General features: G+C 35.5%; 1 protein-coding gene across 1 annotated transcript in view; it reads right to left on the bottom strand.

The window, feature by feature from the left end:
• Positions 1-3,703: 3,703 nt before the first annotated feature.
• The window catches only part of LOC125255156, a 28,696-nt gene continuing 10,922 nt past the window's right edge, over positions 3,704-21,477 (bottom strand). The window contains exons 3-11 of the mRNA XM_048170184.1: positions 20,381-20,431; positions 19,492-19,854; positions 16,159-16,209; positions 15,334-15,467; positions 14,970-15,248; positions 14,406-14,501; positions 14,171-14,327; positions 3,886-3,968; positions 3,704-3,800 (exon numbers count right to left, since the gene is read on the bottom strand). Coding sequence (XP_048026141.1) covers positions 3,720-3,800; positions 3,886-3,968; positions 14,171-14,327; positions 14,406-14,501; positions 14,970-15,248; positions 15,334-15,467; positions 16,159-16,209; positions 19,492-19,854; positions 20,381-20,431 — 1,295 coding nt within the window. The 3' untranslated portion in view covers positions 3,704-3,719. The remainder of the gene's footprint in view (positions 3,801-3,885; positions 3,969-14,170; positions 14,328-14,405; positions 14,502-14,969; positions 15,249-15,333; positions 15,468-16,158; positions 16,210-19,491; positions 19,855-20,380; positions 20,432-21,477) is intronic.

Genomic DNA, 21,477 nt, shown 5'->3' with positions numbered 1-21,477 from the left:
AGTGTATAGTTAATGATGCCCCAAAATAGGCAGTTAAAAACATTAATTAAAAAAAATCTATGGGGTATTTTGAGCTGAAACTTCACAGACACATTCAGGAGACACCTTAGACTTATATTACATCTTGTGAAAAAGCATTCTTTAAAGAATAGCTTTAAATAAAGTTTATCTATAAACGGGTAACACCAGTGACAATTTTCATGAAAAATGCATTTTACAAAATGGCTGCTGCAAGGTATCAATCCCAAAAACTTACAGTGTGAACGTGGCCTATGTAATTTATATGCAGTAGGTTTCATTAAATAAGACTGTTTTTGAACAGTCATGAGTTCAAAGGAATTTAATTAAATTCAATTGCCTTCAGTGGAGTTAATATTGGTGATTCTCATGTGTTTATTCTAAATTTCATATAATGATGACATATTCAATGACAATTTCTCATGAATACTGATCTTATATCTTGCACCACAATGGTTTTGCACATGAACAGTATAGTTTAATCCATAATGTTGACATTTAAAAAAAAAAGAAAGTAGTAACTATCTTAATTCCATGGTACATAGATTTTGAATTGTAAAAGGCAATTCATAAAAGCATCATGAAAAAACGACTGCCAGAACTGGGTTGTGTTTAAACTCACAAAGATGAAGAACATTAAGTAGAATAGTCTTTAATGACGAGGCTCAGGAGATAATACAGCATATCAAACAAAACACATTACATAGAAGACAATGGACAAGGAATGCAGGAAAACATATGCACAGGGACTAACAAATGATTAACACCTATTCAGGGTGTTTAAAAGCAAGTAGTTTACAGTTAGGTGAAGTATGTGTTTTTCTTTTGGTTAAAGCCAATAGAGTTTACAGGTTTTAATCTTTCACATAGTTCAGATCCAGTTAGTTGAAAACCTTCTGCTGTTTCTGATTTCTGATAACAAGCATGACAAAGACAAAGAAAAGAAGTGTATGGATGTTCAATATAAACAGAGAGAGAGTCTTCCTTCCTGTCGAGTGACATTCATTTTCAGAACACACTGGTTTCCAACAAGAAAAATATATATATATGTCAACATTAAAGGTGCCATCGAACGTTTTTTTTACAAGATGTAATATACAGTACAGTCCAAAAGTTTGGAACCACTAAGATTTTTAATGTTTTTAAAAGAAGTATCTTCTGCTCACCAAGGCTACATTTATTTAATTAAAAATACAGTAAAAAACAGTAATATTATTACAATTTAAAATAACTGTGTACTATTTAAATATATTTGACAAAGTGATTTATTCCTGTGATGCAAAGCTGAATTTTCAGCATCGTTACTCCAGTCTTCAGTGTCACATGATCCTTCAGAAATCATTCTAATATGCTGATTTGCTGCTCAATAAACATTTATGATTATTTTCAATGTTGAAAACAGTTGTGTACTTTTTTTTTCAGGATTCCTTGATGAACAGAAAGTTCAAAAGAACGGCATTTATCTGAAATACAAAGCTTCTGTAGCATTATACACTACCGTTCAAAAGTTTGGGGTCAGTAAGAATTTTTATTTTTATTTTTTTGAAAAGAAATTAAAGAAATGAATACTTTTATTCAGCAAGGATGCATTAAATCAATCAAAAGTGGCAGTAAAGACATTTATAATGTTACAAAAGATTAGATTTCAGATAAACACTGTTCTTTTGAACTTTCTATTCATCAAATAATCCTGAAAAAAATATTGTACACAAATATTTTGTACAATTGTACACATTAAATGTTTCTTGAGCAGCAGATCAGCATATTAGAATGATTTCTGAGTAATGATGCTGAAAATTCAGCTTTGCCATCACAGGAATAAATTACTTTGTGAAATATATTCAAATAGAAAACAGTTATTTTAAATTGTAATAATATTTCACAATATTACTGTTTTTACTGTATTTTTAATTAAATAAATGTAGCCTTGGTGAGCAGACGAAACTTCTTTTAAAAACATTAAAAATCTTAGTGGTTCCAAACTTTTGGACTGTACTGTAAGTCTAAGGTGTCCCCTGAATGTGTCTGTGAAGTTTCAGCTCAAAATACCCCATCGTTTTTTTTTTTTATTAATTTTTTTAACTGCCTATTTTGGGGCATCATTAGAAATGCGCCGATTCATGCTGCGGCTCCTTTAATTGCTCGCGCTCTCCGCCCCCGGAGCTCGCGCTTGCCTTAAACAGCATAAACAAAGTTCACAAAGCTAATATAACCCTCAAAATGGATCTTTACAAAGTGTTCGTCATACATACTGCATGCATGCGTCGTATTATGTGAGTATAGTATTTATTTGGATGTTTACATTTGATTCTGAATGAGTTTGAGGTTTTGCTCCGTGGCTAAGGCTAACATTACACACTGTTGGAGAGATTTATAAAGAATGAAGTTGTGTTTATGTATTATACAGACTGCAAGTGTTTATGAAAATAACGACGGCTCTTGTCTCCGTGAATACAGTAAGAAACGATGGTAACTTTAACCACATTTAACAGTACATTAGCAACATGCTAACGAAACATTTAGAAAGACAATTTACAAATATCACTAAAAATATCATGATATCATGGATCATGTCAGTTATTATTGCTCCATCTGCCATTTTTCGCTGTTGTCCTTGCTTGCTTACCTAGTCTGACGATTCAGCTGTGCACAGATCCAGACGTTAATACTGTCTGCCCTTGTCTAATGCCTCGATCATGGGCTGGCATATGCAAATATTCGGGGCGTACATATTAATGATCCCGACTGTTACGTAACAGTCGGTGTTATGTTGAGATTCGCCTGTTCTTCTGAGGTCTTTTAAACAAATGAGATTTATATAAGAAGGAGGAAACAATGGAGTTTGAGACTCACTGTATGTCATTTCCATGTACTGAACTCTTGTTATTTAACTATGCCAATATAAATTAAATTTTTAATTCTAGGGCACCTTTAAATGCAGTTCTATACCTGACAGCTGGTGCAGAAGACATGGTTCACTTAAAAACATGGAATATAAAGACAAATTCAGAATAAATGTATTGAATAAGAAGAAAGCACAAACGAGGATTGAGGCTTTTAAGAATAAAAAGAAATTGAAGCATAATCTTGGCCATAAGCACACTCTTAAATATAATTATTTATAAGATTCCAAAAGATTTTTTTTTTTTTTTTTTTTTTTTACTGCAATACCAAGAACCATTTTTGGTTTCCCAAAGAACCTTTCAGTGATCAGTTCTTAAAATAACCCTTTAAAAAAAAAGAAAAAAAAAAAAGTCTGAAGAACATGTTATAAATATAAAGAACCTTTTTTCCACTGTAAAGAAGCCTTTGTGAAATAGAATCTTTCCATGGATGTGGATTCCAGTCATATTTGTGATTGAATCATTCAGATTAGGTTTGTAATGACATCAGCTGATTTACTGAAAAGATTTGAATCAAAAGATTGTTTATGTCAAAATGGATATCATCATATCAGTGAACTCTCATAACCATTCAAGGAAATCTAGAGTGGATGTCAGTATGTTATACATCTGAATGGCTTAAATTTCATTCTGTTCTTCACACAGAGCTACTGTAAGACCACTTTCATGGTGTTTTATGTTTCTTTTGAAGCTTTAATCCTTCAAATAAAACCACAATAATATCAGTGGGATCAATTGGTGTCAGACGCTAAGTGAACAGGACTGTTTTTTTTTTTCTTTTCCTGAAGGAGATTGAATTTATGGCGTTATCTTTTGCACTTTTCTTAACTTCAGCACTATGCTGCTTGGCAGACCATTCTTGACCAGCTCCTGTTTTATCTGAAACAGACGGACAGACAGATCAAACTTTCCGTGAATGATCTATTAACACTGTATTTAAATATTGATAGTAAGTTTGACGTACTTGCTGTAAAACAATCTCAATGTTTCCATTCTGTGTTACATCTGAAAATGAGGAAAGTCTCACTTGAAGTCCAATGACGTTGTCTAAAGGGAAACACACAGACAAACACCTAAATTACTCATATGTGTGTTGACATTGATCATACAAAAACATTTCATGGGGTTATATGAAATTGATCAAACGTACTCCTAGGGTTCATTGCACAGAGACCATCAAACCTGCTGGTTTCTGCTGGGATTGTTTGGTAAGCTGGCAGCTGTGCGTACATCACCTCTCATTTGAGGCCAGAAAAAAATCTGTGTAAGTCTGGCAAGAGTCTGCTCTCCGTAGAACAGGGTTATCCATCTTGGACTGTGTAACAGCCTTCGAAATGATTGTCTCCCTCATCAATCTAGTAGTCTTCAACCTACAAAGCAGCGCACCAGCTTCAGCATCATCTAACTGGATCTGGAGGTCCAGGCCAGCTATGATACCACTGTCAGGCATCACATCCAAAGTCCCACTACTATTTGGCAAAGGGTTTCAGGAATGAGCATCAGGTACCTGATCCTGTACCCCAGGCTTGTTCACAATGCTGAAATAAACATCCTGCAATCAAAGACACCAGTGTGCTCAAGTGCCCATATCAACCCCAAACATTCTTTCTTGGGCATCGAGTCTTTGGCATCCCCTATGCGGAGTTCGACTTGCATACGCCACCCTTACCTCTCGTCCATCTTCATTCTGCTGAATGAGTGCTTCACCTAGCCCTGCATCACATGCATAAGTGTGGATGTTAAATGCCTTCCCAAAGTTGGGGAACCTCAGACGTCCAAACACTTCACAGAGATCACTATATTCTCTAGATCAGGGGTGGGCACAACAAATCTAACGAGTTATCAGTTCATAGGATGACTGTCTTGAACAATGACGTGAAACTATGGAGCGAGTCTTGGCTAACCATCTAACTTCAACTGTGACCTCGAGGTTAGATCCACTTCAGTTTGCATATAAGAGTAACAGAGGCACAGATGATGCTGCACTGACCCTGCTAAACACAGTTACGAAACATCTTACGAATCCCAAAGCATACGTCAGGATTTTATTTGTGGATTTCACATCAGCTTTTAATTCAATGAAGACACACATTCTCTTAAAAAGGCTTGTTGATCTTGATGTTAACACAGGGTTAGTTTTATGGATTAGAAACTTTCTTTCCTGCCGTCCACAGAGGGTCTGTGTCAGAGGTATTATGTCAGATGTGCTAACTTTAAGCGCAGGTTGCCCACAAGGCTGTGTTCTTTCCCCTGTGCTCTTTTCTTTATTTACTAACGAGTTTTCGGTTCGGTTCACTGTAGATTTAGAAATAAGAATTGTGTCAATGGCAAGCAAAATTGTTGGCAGACCACAGAAGCCCCTAGGACAACTTTATGTTGAAAGGGCAAGGAAGAAGGCGAGAAGTAGGATATTCTTGCAGATAGTTCTCACCCTCTCTCTAGCCCATTTGAGCCCTTGAGATCAGGTAGGTGCTACAGAATACCTCTTATGAATAAAAATGTGCTCAAGCCATCATTTATTCCAAATGCTATTAAAATTCTTAATTCCACAAGTGTTTGATAAATGAAATGACACGGACAGCATGAATTGTAATCTTTATGAAATGTGAATTTGTCTGTTCTTTTTGTCCTGTTTTCGTTGTTTTTAACACCAGTTATTCTATGTTCTGGTGAGCCAAAGACAATTTTCCACCTCAGTGGACAATAAAGATATACAATACAATACAATACAATAAAACTACAATGAAAAACACACAAAAGAAAATAACAAAAGTCCAGACATGGGAATTTGTGACAGGCCGATTATTTTGCTTGTTTTAAGGAAAAATTAACTAAATTTTGACTTATTTTTCTGAAAACAAGATAATTTTAATGCTTCTTGATTTGAGATTTTTTAGCAGGCCCGGATTGGCTAATCGGGAGCAGCGGGAGGATTCCCGGTGGGCCGGTCAGTTTATTTGGCCGCGAGGACCGGTGTTGTCATGGCACTGGGTTGAAATATGGATGCTCTAGAAACTGTGGACGCGGCCACATGTATTAAGCTGAGTAGCCTAACTTTTTCCTAAAAACCATTCAGTGACGGATTTAGGCCTGGATGGCCCAGGGCGGCACGGGGCACCCGCGCAAGAAAAAACAAACGAATGCGCGATCGGGTTTTTACCGCTCATTTGCACGCATCGTCAATGATATCATGTCACTCGGTGGGTAAATTAACCTGGTCGGGAGGGACTCGGAGTGTGCGCTCGGAGAAGACAACTCACTCAAAATTATACGAGAAGAAGGGATGAGGTGACGTCTGTAGGAAGAGCGGGACAAGTTCTAAATCAACATTAAATTATGGTAAGGCAAAAGATCTAAGCCACCGGAGGCCGATTTAAGTAACGTAAATAAATAAAAAGGAAGAGGGGAAAACATGCAAAAAATAAAGGCATGTATGCAGCTTACTCATATCGTAATAATAGTAGGCAAATAATAAAATATGGCCTATCACTTATGTTATGTTGCTTGCTATGCTATTACACATTGGCCAACAATATTCATTTTTCTGTCCAACTAGCTTAACCAGACAGTAAAATGTGATTTTGTAACATGTAACTTTTTTTTTAAACAAACGTAATAGCCTACTTTAATATTTTACTGTAAAGTTGTGCAATTTTGTAGGATTTATGGTATCTTGTGTTATTTATTTGCCTCAATTTGTAATAATTTAAGTATATACATAAAATAGCAAAATTTTATGTTAAATCCACTTTAATAAAGATCTACATTTCTAAATTTCATTCATAGTGATAGACATGAAAAATGTGCCTGGGTTTAGTGGACGATTACTGCCATCTACTGGAAAGCAAACACTTAATTAAATTAAAATTAAAATAACATGAATTTTTAACTACAGCCACTAGATGGCTAGAGAATTAATCAATGGTGCACATTAGCAGGTTATCATCACTCAATGGCTGGCTGTCTAAGTGGTGTCCGCAGAATAATATAGGTTTCATAGACAATTGGAAAAGCTTTTGGGGCAGACCTGATCTGTTGAAAAGAGATGGTATTCATCCCTCCCGGGATGGTGCTGCTCTTCTATCTAGAAATTTGGCAAATAGTCTTAGAGCTGAAACATGACAAACCAGGGCCCAGATCAGGACGCAGACAAACTGGCTAAACCGACCGTCTGCTAGTCGCCTCACGTCACAGAACTCAGATAATTCACAGCACATAGAAACTCTTTCACCTAGATATTATCACATAGAGACTGTGTCTGTACCTCGAACTAGTAAATACAAAAAACTTCCGAAACCTTTTAAGGGTAAAAATTTAATTGATGTTCAAAAAATGAAAATCACAGATAAATCAGATAAACAAATGATAAAGCTTGGGTTACTGAATATTAGATCTATTTCTTCAAAAGCACTTATTGTAAATGAAATTATCACAGACAATAAACTAGACTTGCTGTGTTTGACAGAAACCTGGCTATTACGATTACATTATTTTAAATGAGTCTAGTCCTCAAGGTTATGACTATCGACACAATCCTCGACAGAAAGGCAAAGGGGGAGGTGTTGCTGTAATTTTATAGTAATATATTCAGAATCATTCAAAAGAATTTCAAATATAATTCCTTTGAAGTGATGGTGCTTTATGTAACATTATGTAAGTTGACATTTGTGCTGGCTACTGTATACAGGCCACCAGGGCACCATACTGACTTTATCAAAGAATTTGCTGATTTTCTATCAGAGTTAGTACTGGCTGCGGATAAAGTCCTTGTTGTTGGTGATTTTAATATCCATGTAGATAATAATAAAGAAGCATTTGGATTGGCATTTGCAGACATTTTAAACTCTATTGGAGTTAGACAACACGTGTCAGGACCCACTCATTGTCGTAATCATACCTTAGATCTAATACTGTCGCATGGAATTGATATTGATGCTGTTGAAATTCTACAGCAGAGCGATGATATATCAGATCATTATTTAGTCTCGTGTATAATACAGTTAGCCAAGGCTACAAAACCACCACCCAGCCATAAATATGGTAGAACCATCACTTCTATCACTAAAGATTGCTTTATAAATAATCTCCCCAAGCAGTTTCATCGCCTTAGTATACCTGACAACTTAGAAGAACTCGATGCTGCAACAGAAACTATTGGCTCTCTCTTTTCCAGCACATTAGATGCAGTCGCTCCTTTACGGAAAACTAAGGAAACTAATCCAACGCCGTGGTATGATGAGCACACTCGGGCTCTAAAACGAGCTGTGAGAAAAGCTGAACGTAGTTGGAAGAAAACAAAACTAGAAGTTTTTTGCCTTTCGTGGAAAGAAAAAATTATTGAGTACAGAACAGCTATAAGAAATGCTAGATCTACTTATTTTTCAAATCTCTTAATAGAAAACAAACATAATCCTAGGTATTTATTTGACACAGTGGCTAAATTAACTAGAAACAGAGATTCAACTGCTGACGTTTCCAAAGAGCACAGCAGTAATGACTTTATGAACTTCTTTACTTGCAAGATTGACAATATTAGAGAGAAAATTATAAACATGCAACCGTCTACAGTTTCGCTTCAGACAGTGCACTGTAGTGTCCCTGAGGTAAAACTAGAATCATTCGCAGCTATAGGAGAGGAAGAATTATCTAAACTTATCAAATCATCAAAATCAACGACATGTATGTTAGACCCAATGCCGACTAAACTACTGAAAGAAATGCTTCCAGAGGTCGTAGGTCCACTTCTTGATATAATTAATTCATCTTTAACACTAGGATACGTGCCAAAAACTTTTAAGCAGGCTATTATTAAACCTCTTATTAAAAAACCTCAACTAGATCCGAGAGATTTAGTAAATTACAGGCCAATCTCGAATCTACCTTTTCTGTCAAAGATACTAGAAAAGGCAGTTTCAACACAACTGTGCTCCTTTTTAGAAAGAAATGGAATCTGTGAGGATTTCCAGTCAGGATTTAGACCATACCATAGTACTGAGACTGCTCTCGTTAGAGTTACAAACGATCTACTCTTATCATCCGATCGTGGCTGTATTTCTCTATTAGTGTTATTAGATCTCAGTGCTGCTTTTGACACTATCGATCACAACATTCTTTTAAAAAGACTTGAAAACTATATTGGCATTAGTGGAATTGCTTTGGCATGGTTCAAATCTTACTTATCTGACCGTTATCAGTCTGTAGTAGTTAATGAAGAGATGTCGTATCGATCACAAGTTCAATACGGAGTACCACAAGGCTCAGTACTAGGACCGTTGCTTTTCACTCTGTACATGCTGCCCTTAGGAGAGATAATTAGGAAGCATGGTGTTAGTTTTCACTGCTACGCTGACGATACTCAGCTCTATATTTCCTCGGGCCCTGATGAAACCTACAAATTCACAAAACTAACAGAATGCATAGCTGACATTAAAAACTGGATGACAAGAAATTTCTTATTATTAAACTCAGAAAAAACTGATATCCTAATCTTTGGACCAAAGTTTAGGAACCTGGGTGTGCTCTTTGATACCAATCTTTCATTTGAAAGTCATGTTTCTAGTATCTGTAAAACCGCCTTCTTCCATCTAAAAAATATATCTAAATTACGACATATGCTCTCAATGACAAATGCGGAACAGTTGGTTCATGCATTCATGACCTCAAGACTAGATTACTGTAACGCTCTACTGGGTGGTTGTTCTGCTCGGCTTTTAAACAGACTACAGTTGGTCCAAAATGCGGCAGCTAGAGTTCTTACTAGAACCAGAAAGTATGACCATATTAGCCCAGTTCTGTCAACATTACATTGGCTCCCTATTAAACATCGTATAGATTTTAAAATCTTGCTACTTACTTATAAAGCTCTAAATGGTTTAGCTCCCCAGTATCTAAGCGAGCTCTTGGTGCATTATAGTCATTCACGTCTATTGCGATCTCAGAATTCAGGCCAGTTGATAATACCCAGAATATCAAAATCAACTGAAGGCGGCAGATCCTTTTCCTATTTAGCACCTAAACTCTGGAACAATCTTCCTAGCATTGTTCGGGAAGCAGACACACTCTGTCAGTTTAAATCTAGACTAAAAACACATCTCTTTGCTCTTGCATACACATAACACATTATCAATACATTAACATTTTTCAAATCCGTTAAAGGATTGTTACGCTGCAATAATTAGGTCGGCCGGAACCGAGAACATTTCCTATAACACTAGATATACCTGTACATCAGAATAAGAATGGCATCTACGCTAATATCTGTCTCTCTGCTTATCCTGAGGTTTGCCGGGTGCTGGATCCAGGCCGTATCCAGATCAGATGGAGAACCTGTGTCTGGACCTGACTACAACGTAGCCCAGGAGACAATGGGCCTACAGATCCAGTTCTGGCTGCATCTATAATTCAGATTTTTAATCTCCGTATCCGTTTACATATATTTATATATAATCTATTTTTAATCTCTATAATAAAAATGTATAATTCAGATTTTGATCTCCATATCCATTTACATATATTATATATATCTTCCAAGGGGTTATTTCCCTCCTAGGACTTTTTTCCCAGTGTTAGCACGCTGGGTTTTTCTCCTAGGGGGTTTTTTCCACCCCTGGGAGTCAGCCGACATTGGCTTAATGTAGCACCATCTTGTATATGTTACATATTACCACGCTTGCTTGTACAGCTTATTTTTAACCACTTCTCTTTTTTCTGTGCTTCTAATATGTAAAGCTGCTTTGGAACAATTACCAATTGTAAAAAGCGCTATATAAATAAATTTGACTTGACTTGACTTGACATTATAAAATCATTATTATAACTATAAAAATAACTCTATATCAAATTTTAGCATTTTTTGTACTATCATTTGTACTATCATGGGTATTTGAAGATATTTTTGAAAAATACAATTATTTACAATGCTGTAGAGAACAGTGCACTATTGCAGACTTATATAGTGAGGTTTTAATTACATTATTTTAATATAGTCAGTCGTGAATTAAAGTGGGACGGTCTAAGGCAAGAAACTCCAGGGCTGAAAATGAGTCCCAATCCGGCCCTGATTTTTAGATATTTGGACTGGAAACAGTAAGAAAAGTAACAGAAGGCATGAAAGAAAAACATTTTTTGCAGTGTATGGATCACAAGTGCTCAAGATATGCATCATGTTCACATATTTTTGTTTTTACGATGGAAAATTGACAGGCTTGTGCGGCAGTTACATGGTTGTTTTGCCCTCCAGAGCTCTGTGACAGTCACGTAACTGAAAACTATGAATCGGCCATATACCAAACCATCTAACTATGGTTTGTGAATGTTGATGCTTTAATAACAAATAGCCTATTTTATCTGGAGCGTTTATGCTGGGATGATACGATGACACATAACTTAATATTTCATGTAACTTTCATGGATGTACTGACAATAATCTATATAGGTTACCATTATGCGGTATCCTGTGGGATCCTGCCCTGACAGTCTTGTCTGTTTTGTCCTTGTTTAATGTTACTTTGTTTGTCTTGTGCTTGAGCGCATGGCTCTGCCTTTGTTTATGTTTGCCATGTGCTTACCACGCCCCCTTGTTTAGTCCTGTCTAGTCCTCATTTCATTACCTGATCCTCATGTGCTCTGGTTACTTTATATTTTGCCTCCTTCCCTCATGTCTTTGCTGGTTTGTTGTGTGCTTTGTGCTTGTATGTTTCTTGTGTTTGCTCCTGCCTGTGTCCTGAGTTCCTGGCCACTGACTCCCACTGCCTGGCAGCAAGACTGGTACAGCTATCTGAGATCTGCATCATGCTACGAGCTCCTTGGTCTTTCCTTGGAGCTGCCTTTATTGTACTTGTGTCGTCACCAACTTATGCGTCAACTTCTACTTCTACTTCCGGGGCGCAACGCTGCTCGTGTGACTCGTGACACAGGCTTGTGTCTAATGTTTGTTTTGTTTGATTAGTACTGAGTGTTTTGTAGATTCTTGTTTTGTTCCAATAATTTATTAGTTTTATGTGAAATGGCTAATCTTTGGGCAATTCTGGGCCTTTTGGTGTTCATTTCTCAACCAATAATGGCTCGACAACGCCGACTGGAGCAAGCATATCACCAACTGTGAAAAATCTGGTTTATCCGTGTGGATTACTGCTGGATTTGCGCTCGCTTGCTGTCGCGCCATAAATAGATTCAGCACTTTTCAAAAGTGTCCCAAAGTGTCTTCTGGTTGGCCTCAGTTGGAGAAAGACTGGCGTGAAATGAAGGAAAAGGGGTTCAAGAGGAGGAATAATCAAAAGACTACGGAGAAGAGGTAGTAGATTGCCTTCTTATCAAATGTTAGATTCCTGAGGAATAAAATCGACAAGCTGTCTGCGTTGATCAAATATGATGAGGATTATCGGCTCACAAGCCTTTTTTGTTTTACTGAGACATGTCTGTCCCAGGAAACAACGGATTTTAATTTAGATGGACACTATTAAAGGTGCCCTAGAATTAAATATTGAATTTATCTTGGCATAGTTGAATAACAAGAGTTCAGTACATGGAAATGACATACAGTGAGTCTCAAACACCATTGTTTCGAGCATTCGACAAGCCAGTATTAACGTCTGGATCTGTGCACAGCTGAATCATCAGACTAGGTAAGCAAGCAAGGACAATAGTGAAAAATGGCAGATGGAGCAATAATAACTGACATGATCCATGATATCATGATATTTTTAGTGATATTGTAAATTGTCTTTCTAAATGTTTCGTTAGCATGTTGCTAATGTACTGTTAAATGTGGTTAAAGTTACCATCGTTTCTTACTGTATTCACAGAGACAAGAGAGCTGTCACTATTTTCATTTTTAAACACTTGCAGTCTGTATAATTCATAAACAACTTAATTCTTTATAAATCTCTCCAACAGTGTGTAATGTTAGCTTTAGCCACGGAGCACTATCAAACTCATTCAGAATCAAATGTAAACATCAAAATAAACACTGTACTTACGCGATTAGACATGTTGCATGACGAACACTTTGTAAAGAACAATTTTGAGGGTTATATTAGCTGTGTGAACTTTGTTTATGCTGTTAAAGGCAAGCGCGAGCTCCGTGGGCGGGGAGCATGAGAATTTAAAGGGGCCGCAGCCTAAATCGGCTCATATTTAATGATGCCCCAAATTAGGCAGTTAAAAAAATTAATTTAAAAAAATCTATAGGGTATTTTGAGCTGAAACTTCACAGACACATTCAGGGGACACCTTAGACGTATATTACATCTTTTAAAAAGATGTTCTACGGCACCTTTAAAACTCAGAAAACTATTGGCGGGGGTCTTTGTATGGCTGTGAATAACAGATGGGCAACAAACTTTAAGTTGAGGGAAACCGATTGCTGAAAACAATATGAAATTATTGTGGTTTCCTTTCGCCCTCATTATCTCCCCCGCAAATTTACCCAAATAACAGTGATTTTGGTGTACGTACCGTGTCCTGACTTTATGTTGCCTGCTGAAAGTATTGCGGACACTTCCAATAATATTGTAAACAGAGTTGGAGATCAGCCGGTGTTTCTGTCACTGGACTTGTGCTTTGGAAACATACCAGGCGCCTACATCTCCAAGGCATGTCCACCTCTCGGTTGATCTGACCATAATGCTGTTCTTCTTTTACCTCTTTATAGACAAAAATTAAAAACTGTGCAAAACTAGGACTGTCCAGGTATGGGACCTTGATTCTACTGAAACACTAAAAGGTTGTTATTGGTTGATATTGTGTTTCATCCAATTCGTAAAGTTCTGAAGCAGTGTTCTGAAATCGCCCATCACTATATTGTTGAAAAGTCGTTATTTTGTTTTTTTGGCGCACAAAAAGTATTCTTGTCGCTAATATTATATATATAATATTAACATATAACCACTGTACTCACATGTTTAACTTCTTAACTGTTTTAAATATGTTTTTAGTAGCTTTCTGGATCTTGAGAGAGGAAATGTCATTACTGGCTATGCAGGCCTCACGGAGCCATCAGATTTAATCAAAATATCTTCATTTTTGTTCAAAAGATGAATGAAGGTCTTACAGGTGTAGAACGACATGAGGGTGTATAATAATTTATATTATGTTCATTTTTGGGTGAACTAACCCTTTAAACAAGAAGAACATAAGAAGAACTTTTATTGTTAGTGCATAAAGATGTTGAGTAATATGAAATTATTCAAAACATTGATATTTAAAACCAAACCTAATTGTTTATATCTAATTCTAGATAAATCTTTTACCTTTAGGTTTGTTGCGTGTTGTTCCACTATTCACCATGAAGGCCCATCGACCGGGAACATTGACATTACTGGAGTTCTTGAGGTTTGAGATGAAGCTCCCGTTGTTTGATCCAGGAATCACAAAGTAATGTGTGGAGTTTACTGTGTCATAACCAGCCTGAACACATTCAGTACATACAATTTTTTTTTTAGCATTGAATAGTAACATTTTGTTCTGATACAGAAAACTAATTACCTCCACTGAATGTCCTGTTACAGCGATGTCACCATAATTCATCAGAATAAATGAAAAATTACTGCCTGAAATTAAAACCACTTGAAATGATGTTTCCTGAAAAGATGGGAAAAAATATCATGACCAAGTATATATCTCTTTTATATATATATATAAAAGTGCATTTTCAAATTATTGAATATACTCAGTGACCTCATTGTTATTATTATTGTTTTAATGCATTATTATTTTCTCTGTTACTTTCTTTGAATTATTTTGATCATGCCAATATTAAAGGGTTAGTTTACCCAAAAATGAAAATGATCCCATAATTTACTCACCCTCAAGCCATCATAATGACTTTCTTCTTTCAGTCAAACAAAATCAGAGTTATATTAAAAAATATTCTGGCTTTTACAGGCTTTATAATAGGAGTGAATAGTAACCATGATTTTGAAGCCCATCCATAATGGGAAATAATGGGATTTTCATTTTTGGGTGAACTAACTTTTTAAGTATTTTGAAATTAATTTGAATTATGGATAAACTGAAGACATTCACATTTTAGAAGTATATCAAACTTACTGTGTTAGTAACAGGATAGTAAGCAGCTTTATCCCACGTTGCAACAAAGACCCAAGAAGCGTTGAAGGTCAGATTTGGGAAATGATTGTTTATATCCTGAGTGGCGCGTGTGAGAACACTTCCATTAGTGTACTGATGATATGAAACCACACCTCTCGCACGGTTGTCAAGGTCGGTCCAGAGACCAGCAATTATATCTTGGCCTCCATAAGCAGGAAAGGAGAAGGGAACAAACTGTGATGAAGACTGGTTGAATGTGAGGTGTCCGTTATTATTCACCTGAAACATGAGAAATATTGTCAAAAATCACAGCCACAGGATCACAGGTGATTGACTTAGAATCAAGATGGAATCAAATTCTTACATAAATCTGCTGGTATCTGCGGCCAAAGAACAGAAATGGACTCAACAGTGGAATAACTGAGGAGCTTCCATCATCAACAGCAGTGTTTCTCGTGTCTCCTGCTGCTGAGCCGAATGGGTAGAATATTCCTGGTGCTGCCAAGAGAAGGAGCAAAAAATAATTGTTTACATTCACCACTGATTTATGGCTAATGGGGCTCATGTTTGAATCTGTCTGTGATTAGAATGATGATGCCCTCTGGTGGCGGACTTATGTATCTGTGACAGTAAAATATTTAACCACTACAATGGTGGCCAAAAGTATTGACATTAATTTTGTGTTTTGCAAAGTCTGCTGCCTCAGTATTTGTAGATTATTTTTTCATGTCTCTGTGGTATACTGTTTAAAGTTTTAAAGGCTTTTAATTGCAAAAACATTCAATATATGCAAAGAGTTTTCAATTTACACTGTTGACCCTTCTTCATAACCTCCACATATTACATTTTTTTAAATGACACTTTAGTCTTGTCTTTTTCATCAACAATATTGCATGTTGATATAGACAAACAGTGTTTAATGATGTCTGTGTCATTTCGTTTTGTCTTATTAATAGAAAAAAATAAAAATAAATGATGTGTAAAGATGTGTACAGTTACATGTCTTGCATTTTATTCAGACAAGTGGGGTTAAGAAAGTAATGCAATGGCATCTCCAAATTTCAAACACTGTTTTATCTAGAGACTTTACCCACAAACACAAACACACCCCTACTAAAATAATACAGATTTTCATGATACATCCCATCAAAACTTCAGAAGTGAGTATAAGTCATAACATATACATTACCAGCCAAGGTTGTGTTTGGAGTGACAGTAGCATTATTGAGGTTCCTAACTTCTGCAAATAAAAAAATAAATAAAATAAGTAAAATGAACAATAATAACAACAACAATAATAATATTCATTAATAACGATAAAAACATACATTATAACAGACAAATCTAACAAACACAGAAGTAATGCATTACTCAAAAAAAGAAGAAAAAGAAATTCACACACCAAACTGAAAGTACATGGTCCAATAAAAAAATATTTTACTGAAGATTTACATAGAAGGTAACAACAAAAAATCAAAGTGTGCAAACAAAAATGTGACTGTGCATTACTAAAAAAAGAAAGACGAGAAAATGTACAGCAAATGTTTCAGTCTATCTTATGCTATTTCCAGTTCTTAATGCTCAAACATTACTCAAAATACAGGTCAAGGCACGAATTGGAGACATCAGATGACAGGCTAAATCAGCTGGATAAATAACTGATTATACAATCAATAATAACAATTGCCACCCACTATGGCAAGCCGTTTTGACTTGTATTCATTCTCAGGATATGAATTCTTGATATCAACAATTCTATTCTTAAAATCAGGAATTACATTTCTTCTAGTAACAATGTTAATTCTTGATAATCTGTAATTGTATTTTCACTAGTGAAATGTCACCATATGGCTGCCATTCAAATTCAATTGTTGATATCAAGAATTTATTTTGTAGAGGAATTTTTATTGTTTATTATTTAGTTTCTTGATTTATAAAATTATGCATTGATATTTGTTTTCTCTCTGTCTTATGTGACATTTTAAACAGCTTGTTCAGAGGAAAATGACTTCTTATGCTGTTGTATTTTAAGAAGCACTTCTGAAACTAATGAAGTGAGGCAAAGGTGCAAATGTGTTTGACTAGATAACTTGGAGTTCAAAAGTGCATCTGCTAAGTTTTAGACCCTTTTCTTTTTCCCAACATGTTCTCCAACCAATACGCCCATATAAGTCGTTTGTCACTTCCCTGAAATACGACCCATAGGAGTGTTTATTAAAGTGGCGCCCCTATCGATAACAGGACACTTTTATTTTAATGCATTGTTCCCTTTTATCTGCATCATATTTCGGATTTCGCGTAGCTCAATTGACAGAGCATTGCAATATCTATATGCAATCAGGTGATCGTGCGATCGTGGGTTTGATCCCAGGGAACACACGTGCTCATAAAGTGTATATGCACTATAAATCACTAAGGGTAGGTTTAGGTGTGGGGTGGGGTGGGTGTTAATAGTCGTTAATAAAAAATTAGTTTTGCTAAATGGAAATAGGACAAATGGTGTAAAAAGTCCACACATTGCATTTAAATGAACACACATTTTGATTGGTAACGACAGTCGTACGTCATGACGACAGACGTAATACGACACTGTCATTATTTTTACGCCACCTAGAGGGCGCATGACATTAAAACCTGTTCAAAACGTAAATATAGTTTGTAATAAGGTGCTTGAAAAATGACCTATAGGTTTTTTTTTTTGTTTGTTTGTTTTGAGGACAGTTTCTTTTTTCCTTATTCTTCTGATCCGTATATGGTAACGTGTGATATGATTGGTTTGGGGTAACATAAGACAGCCAGCACTGTGTGAGGGTGTTCTTCTCTGTAGAACTCTGTATATGCATTGAACAACCTTCTTGCAAGAATAAAATCAACAAAGACATTTTCTGAGTGTTTGTTTCATTACATTCTCACCACTAAAGGAATGAAGAATTTCTTACTAGTTGAAATTCCAATATCAGAAATATAATTCTTACTATCATAATTTTTGACATAATTACTTTGTTACTAGTAGCAATTCAATTGTTTATATCAAGAATGGATATTTCTATATTGTGACAATATTAGTTTCTGATATCATGAATGTGACTGATAGTAAGAAATCCATTTTAGATATCTGAAATTATATTGATATCAGAAATACATTTTCAGATATCGAAAATGAAATTTTTTTCTAGTATACTCTAAAAAATGCTGGGTTAAAAACAACCCAAGTTGGGTTAAAATTGGACAAACCCAGCGATTGGGTTGTTTTAACCCAGCGGTTGGGTTAAATGTTTGCCCAACTTGCTGGGTAGTTTAATTTAAACCAACTATTGTTTAAAAATCGCTATATGGCTATCTTAAAATGAACCCAAAATAGTTGGGAAATTAAAAACCAGATGCAATTAGAGGCAACAATAATAGACAAAAGGTGAATGTTTATTAATAAGCTTTAATATTTTATTAATACAAATGTAATAGTTTAATAGCATATTAATATAAATGTATTAATAAGCAATTTAATAAATGTTTATTGTTTAATAATTATTAATTGAACATCAATAAATGTTCATTTCCAACATACTTTGGGTTAATTTTAATTAAGCAATACAGTCATTTTTAAACAATAGTTGAGTTAAATAAAACTACCCAGCATGTTGGGCAAACATTTAACCCTACCGCTGGGTTAAAACATCCCAATTGCTGGGTTTGTCCATTTTCAACCCAACTTGGGTTGTTTTTAACCCAGCATTTTTTAGAGTGTAGTAATTCAATTGTTGATATCAAGAATAGACATTTCAACTAGTGACAATTGAATTATTGATATCAAAAATTAACATTTTTACTAGTGACAATGTCATTATTGATATCAAAAATGATTTTTACTATTAAGAATTATATTTCTGATATGTGAAATTGGAATTTTAATTAGTAAGATATCAAGAATTATAGTTTTCACTAGAGGAAATGTAATTACGGATATCACGAATTGAACTGTTGATATCAAGAATTAACATTGTTACTAGTGGAAATGTAATTCCTGATATCAAAACTTGCCATTGTTGCTATCAATAATATCCTGAGAATAAATAAAAGTCAAAACGGCTTGCTATACACCCACATGGGTGGAGTCTTAGAAACATCAGCATTGGCATGTGCTATCAGTCAATAAGGGTACATGCAGATGGTGCTATGGCTGCAGAGGGATGGGTTCAGACTCTGGAAGGTCCTAAAGTTTTGAATCTACAGCAGTCAGGTGGTATAGCGGCCGCGTGGTACATCTGGGAGCTTTCAGAAAACTCCCAGCATTTTTGTTCGCACACTTTGATATTTTCTTGTCACCTTATGTAAACCTTGAATAAAACATTTTTCAATGGACTTTGTGTTTGTATGGTGTGCAATTTTCTTTTTTTTTAAAAATTGATTGTATGCACCCAAAAAATATCTTTTCATATATGAATTGGCACAGAACTTTTTCATATTTTTGCCAGTTGGAAACATTACAGAAACACATGCTTGGGTGAAAGCAAAATATGCTTACCTGCACAGTATGCCAAAATACCGGGAGCTGTTTTCACAAACTCATAGACGTAGTAATTGCCTGGACAGGCTTTGATTTTAATGGGATTTAGATCTGTAAAGCAGCAGGTTGAGCCCCAGTGAACGCAGACGTCTTTAGTGACCACTCCATCCTCAAGTCTTGGATGTCCTTCGCTCAGCCAGATTGGGGCGTTAGTGCCACACCTATACTGAGGAACACATGTGTCTGGCATCTGAGCGCTCTGACCCTGAATGAAGAGACGGTACCAGCCGTTCCAGCTGGCAGGAGCGTCAGTAATTTGTTGAGAGGGATTGTCTGTGGATCTCCATGGATCGTCCAGCACAGTGTAGTTATAGCAAGGGTCTGTAAAAACATATTTTAAAAATAATGAATTAAATGGAAATAAATAATTAAAACTGTGCTTTATTCGCAAATGTTTTATGCGATATTCCAGCTTTAACTTGTCAGTGCCAGCAATACAACTATGGTAAGTGGGAAAATCCACGACTCGGTGTGCATTACTCAGTTTTAACGGAAAAGTATATTAAATCCTCAAATTTATTTTCTTTTCTTAAATTCTCATTAGATATTGACTTTTGTAATACAGCATTTTAGAAAGTCTCCAAATGGTCATACGCTACCTATTGTACATATCTTCATGCAAACTCAGTCACCTGTTTGCCAAACACTAATGGACCCTTCTATCTATGGTTCAAATGAGACCAAAATAGTGCTATTTTGGAAACAAACTGCAGATGGCATGCAGTAAAGTACCTCATCAGCACTGTGAAGTCCAATTCAGAGTTTGATGAAGATGTGAATGATTTTCAAATGTCATAATTGCAGTAATTCTGTAAATGTACCTCATTAATTAAAGGTCTGTAACTACCTGTCAATGGCTTTGCAGTTGTTGTTGTTGTTGCTGTTGTTGTTGTAATGTCTATAAAAAAAAGAGCATTAGTCACCATGAAATCAAAATGGACAATTCAATTGTTGATGCAGGTGTTGTTAAAGGAGATGTTATTAGTGCAGTTGTTGTTTGTGAAATGGCTGTTGAAGAAAAAGTGCATTGAATTATAAAGTTTAGTTAGGCCTAACTCTTCTATGTGCCTTCTGTCATCTAATTGATAGTTAATATTTATTAGCAAGTAAAATGACTTTTAGTATGATTGTAAAAATGTCAGAATATTTTGCTGTGAAATCTTTACAGATTTTTATAAAGTAGACATAAGAACTTATATTTTGTTAGTAATATTTCAAGATGAACACTCACTGAAACAACATATATATATATATATATATATATATATATATATATATATATATATATATATATATATATATATATATATATATATATATACAAAATGTGTTACAAAATTCTGTCAAAGTGCACAAATAAGGAAATGGCCATAATAAAAAAGCTCAACAAATTGAAAATGCCCATTACTGCTATCAAGGAAATAATTAAGAAGTTTAAACCAACGGCAGGCATTAGTTGGATCTTGGGGTCAGAAAGTCTCCAAATCTATGATGAAATGCCACCTACATAACTTCTATGGGTTGCCATAAAAAAGCCTTTGCTGTTATCAAACTACAAACTCAAGCACCTTTTTGCCAAATAGCCTATTACTGTAGCCTTCTATGTTTCTGCAATCTACAAATAGTCCTCGCGGCATCCTGCAGAGGACATCCAACCCCGCCCATCCAAAACGTCACCTTGTGACTCTCCATCCCATTTTGCCCAGGATTGAGAGGCATAAGGGTAGGTTTTAAGTGGGTTTCAGTATGCCACACTAAAATAATTTTTTAGGCATAAGGGTAGATTTTGAGTGGGTTTGAGTGCGGCCTGTCATAAAAAGAGAAATATAAGAAGTAAATGCGACAGATGTGGTTCTAATTCAAATGTTCATTACCTGTTGATGCAGATGTTGTTTGTTTCATGGTTGTTAAAGAAAAAGAGATGATTAAATTGTACATTTATAA

This window comes from Megalobrama amblycephala, linkage group LG20 (assembly GCF_018812025.1).
Source record: "Megalobrama amblycephala isolate DHTTF-2021 linkage group LG20, ASM1881202v1, whole genome shotgun sequence".
Lineage (NCBI taxonomy): Eukaryota > Metazoa > Chordata > Actinopteri > Cypriniformes > Xenocyprididae > Megalobrama > Megalobrama amblycephala.
The sequence above is the reverse complement of the archived record's forward strand: the minus strand, read 5'-3'. Positions and strand labels throughout refer to the sequence as shown.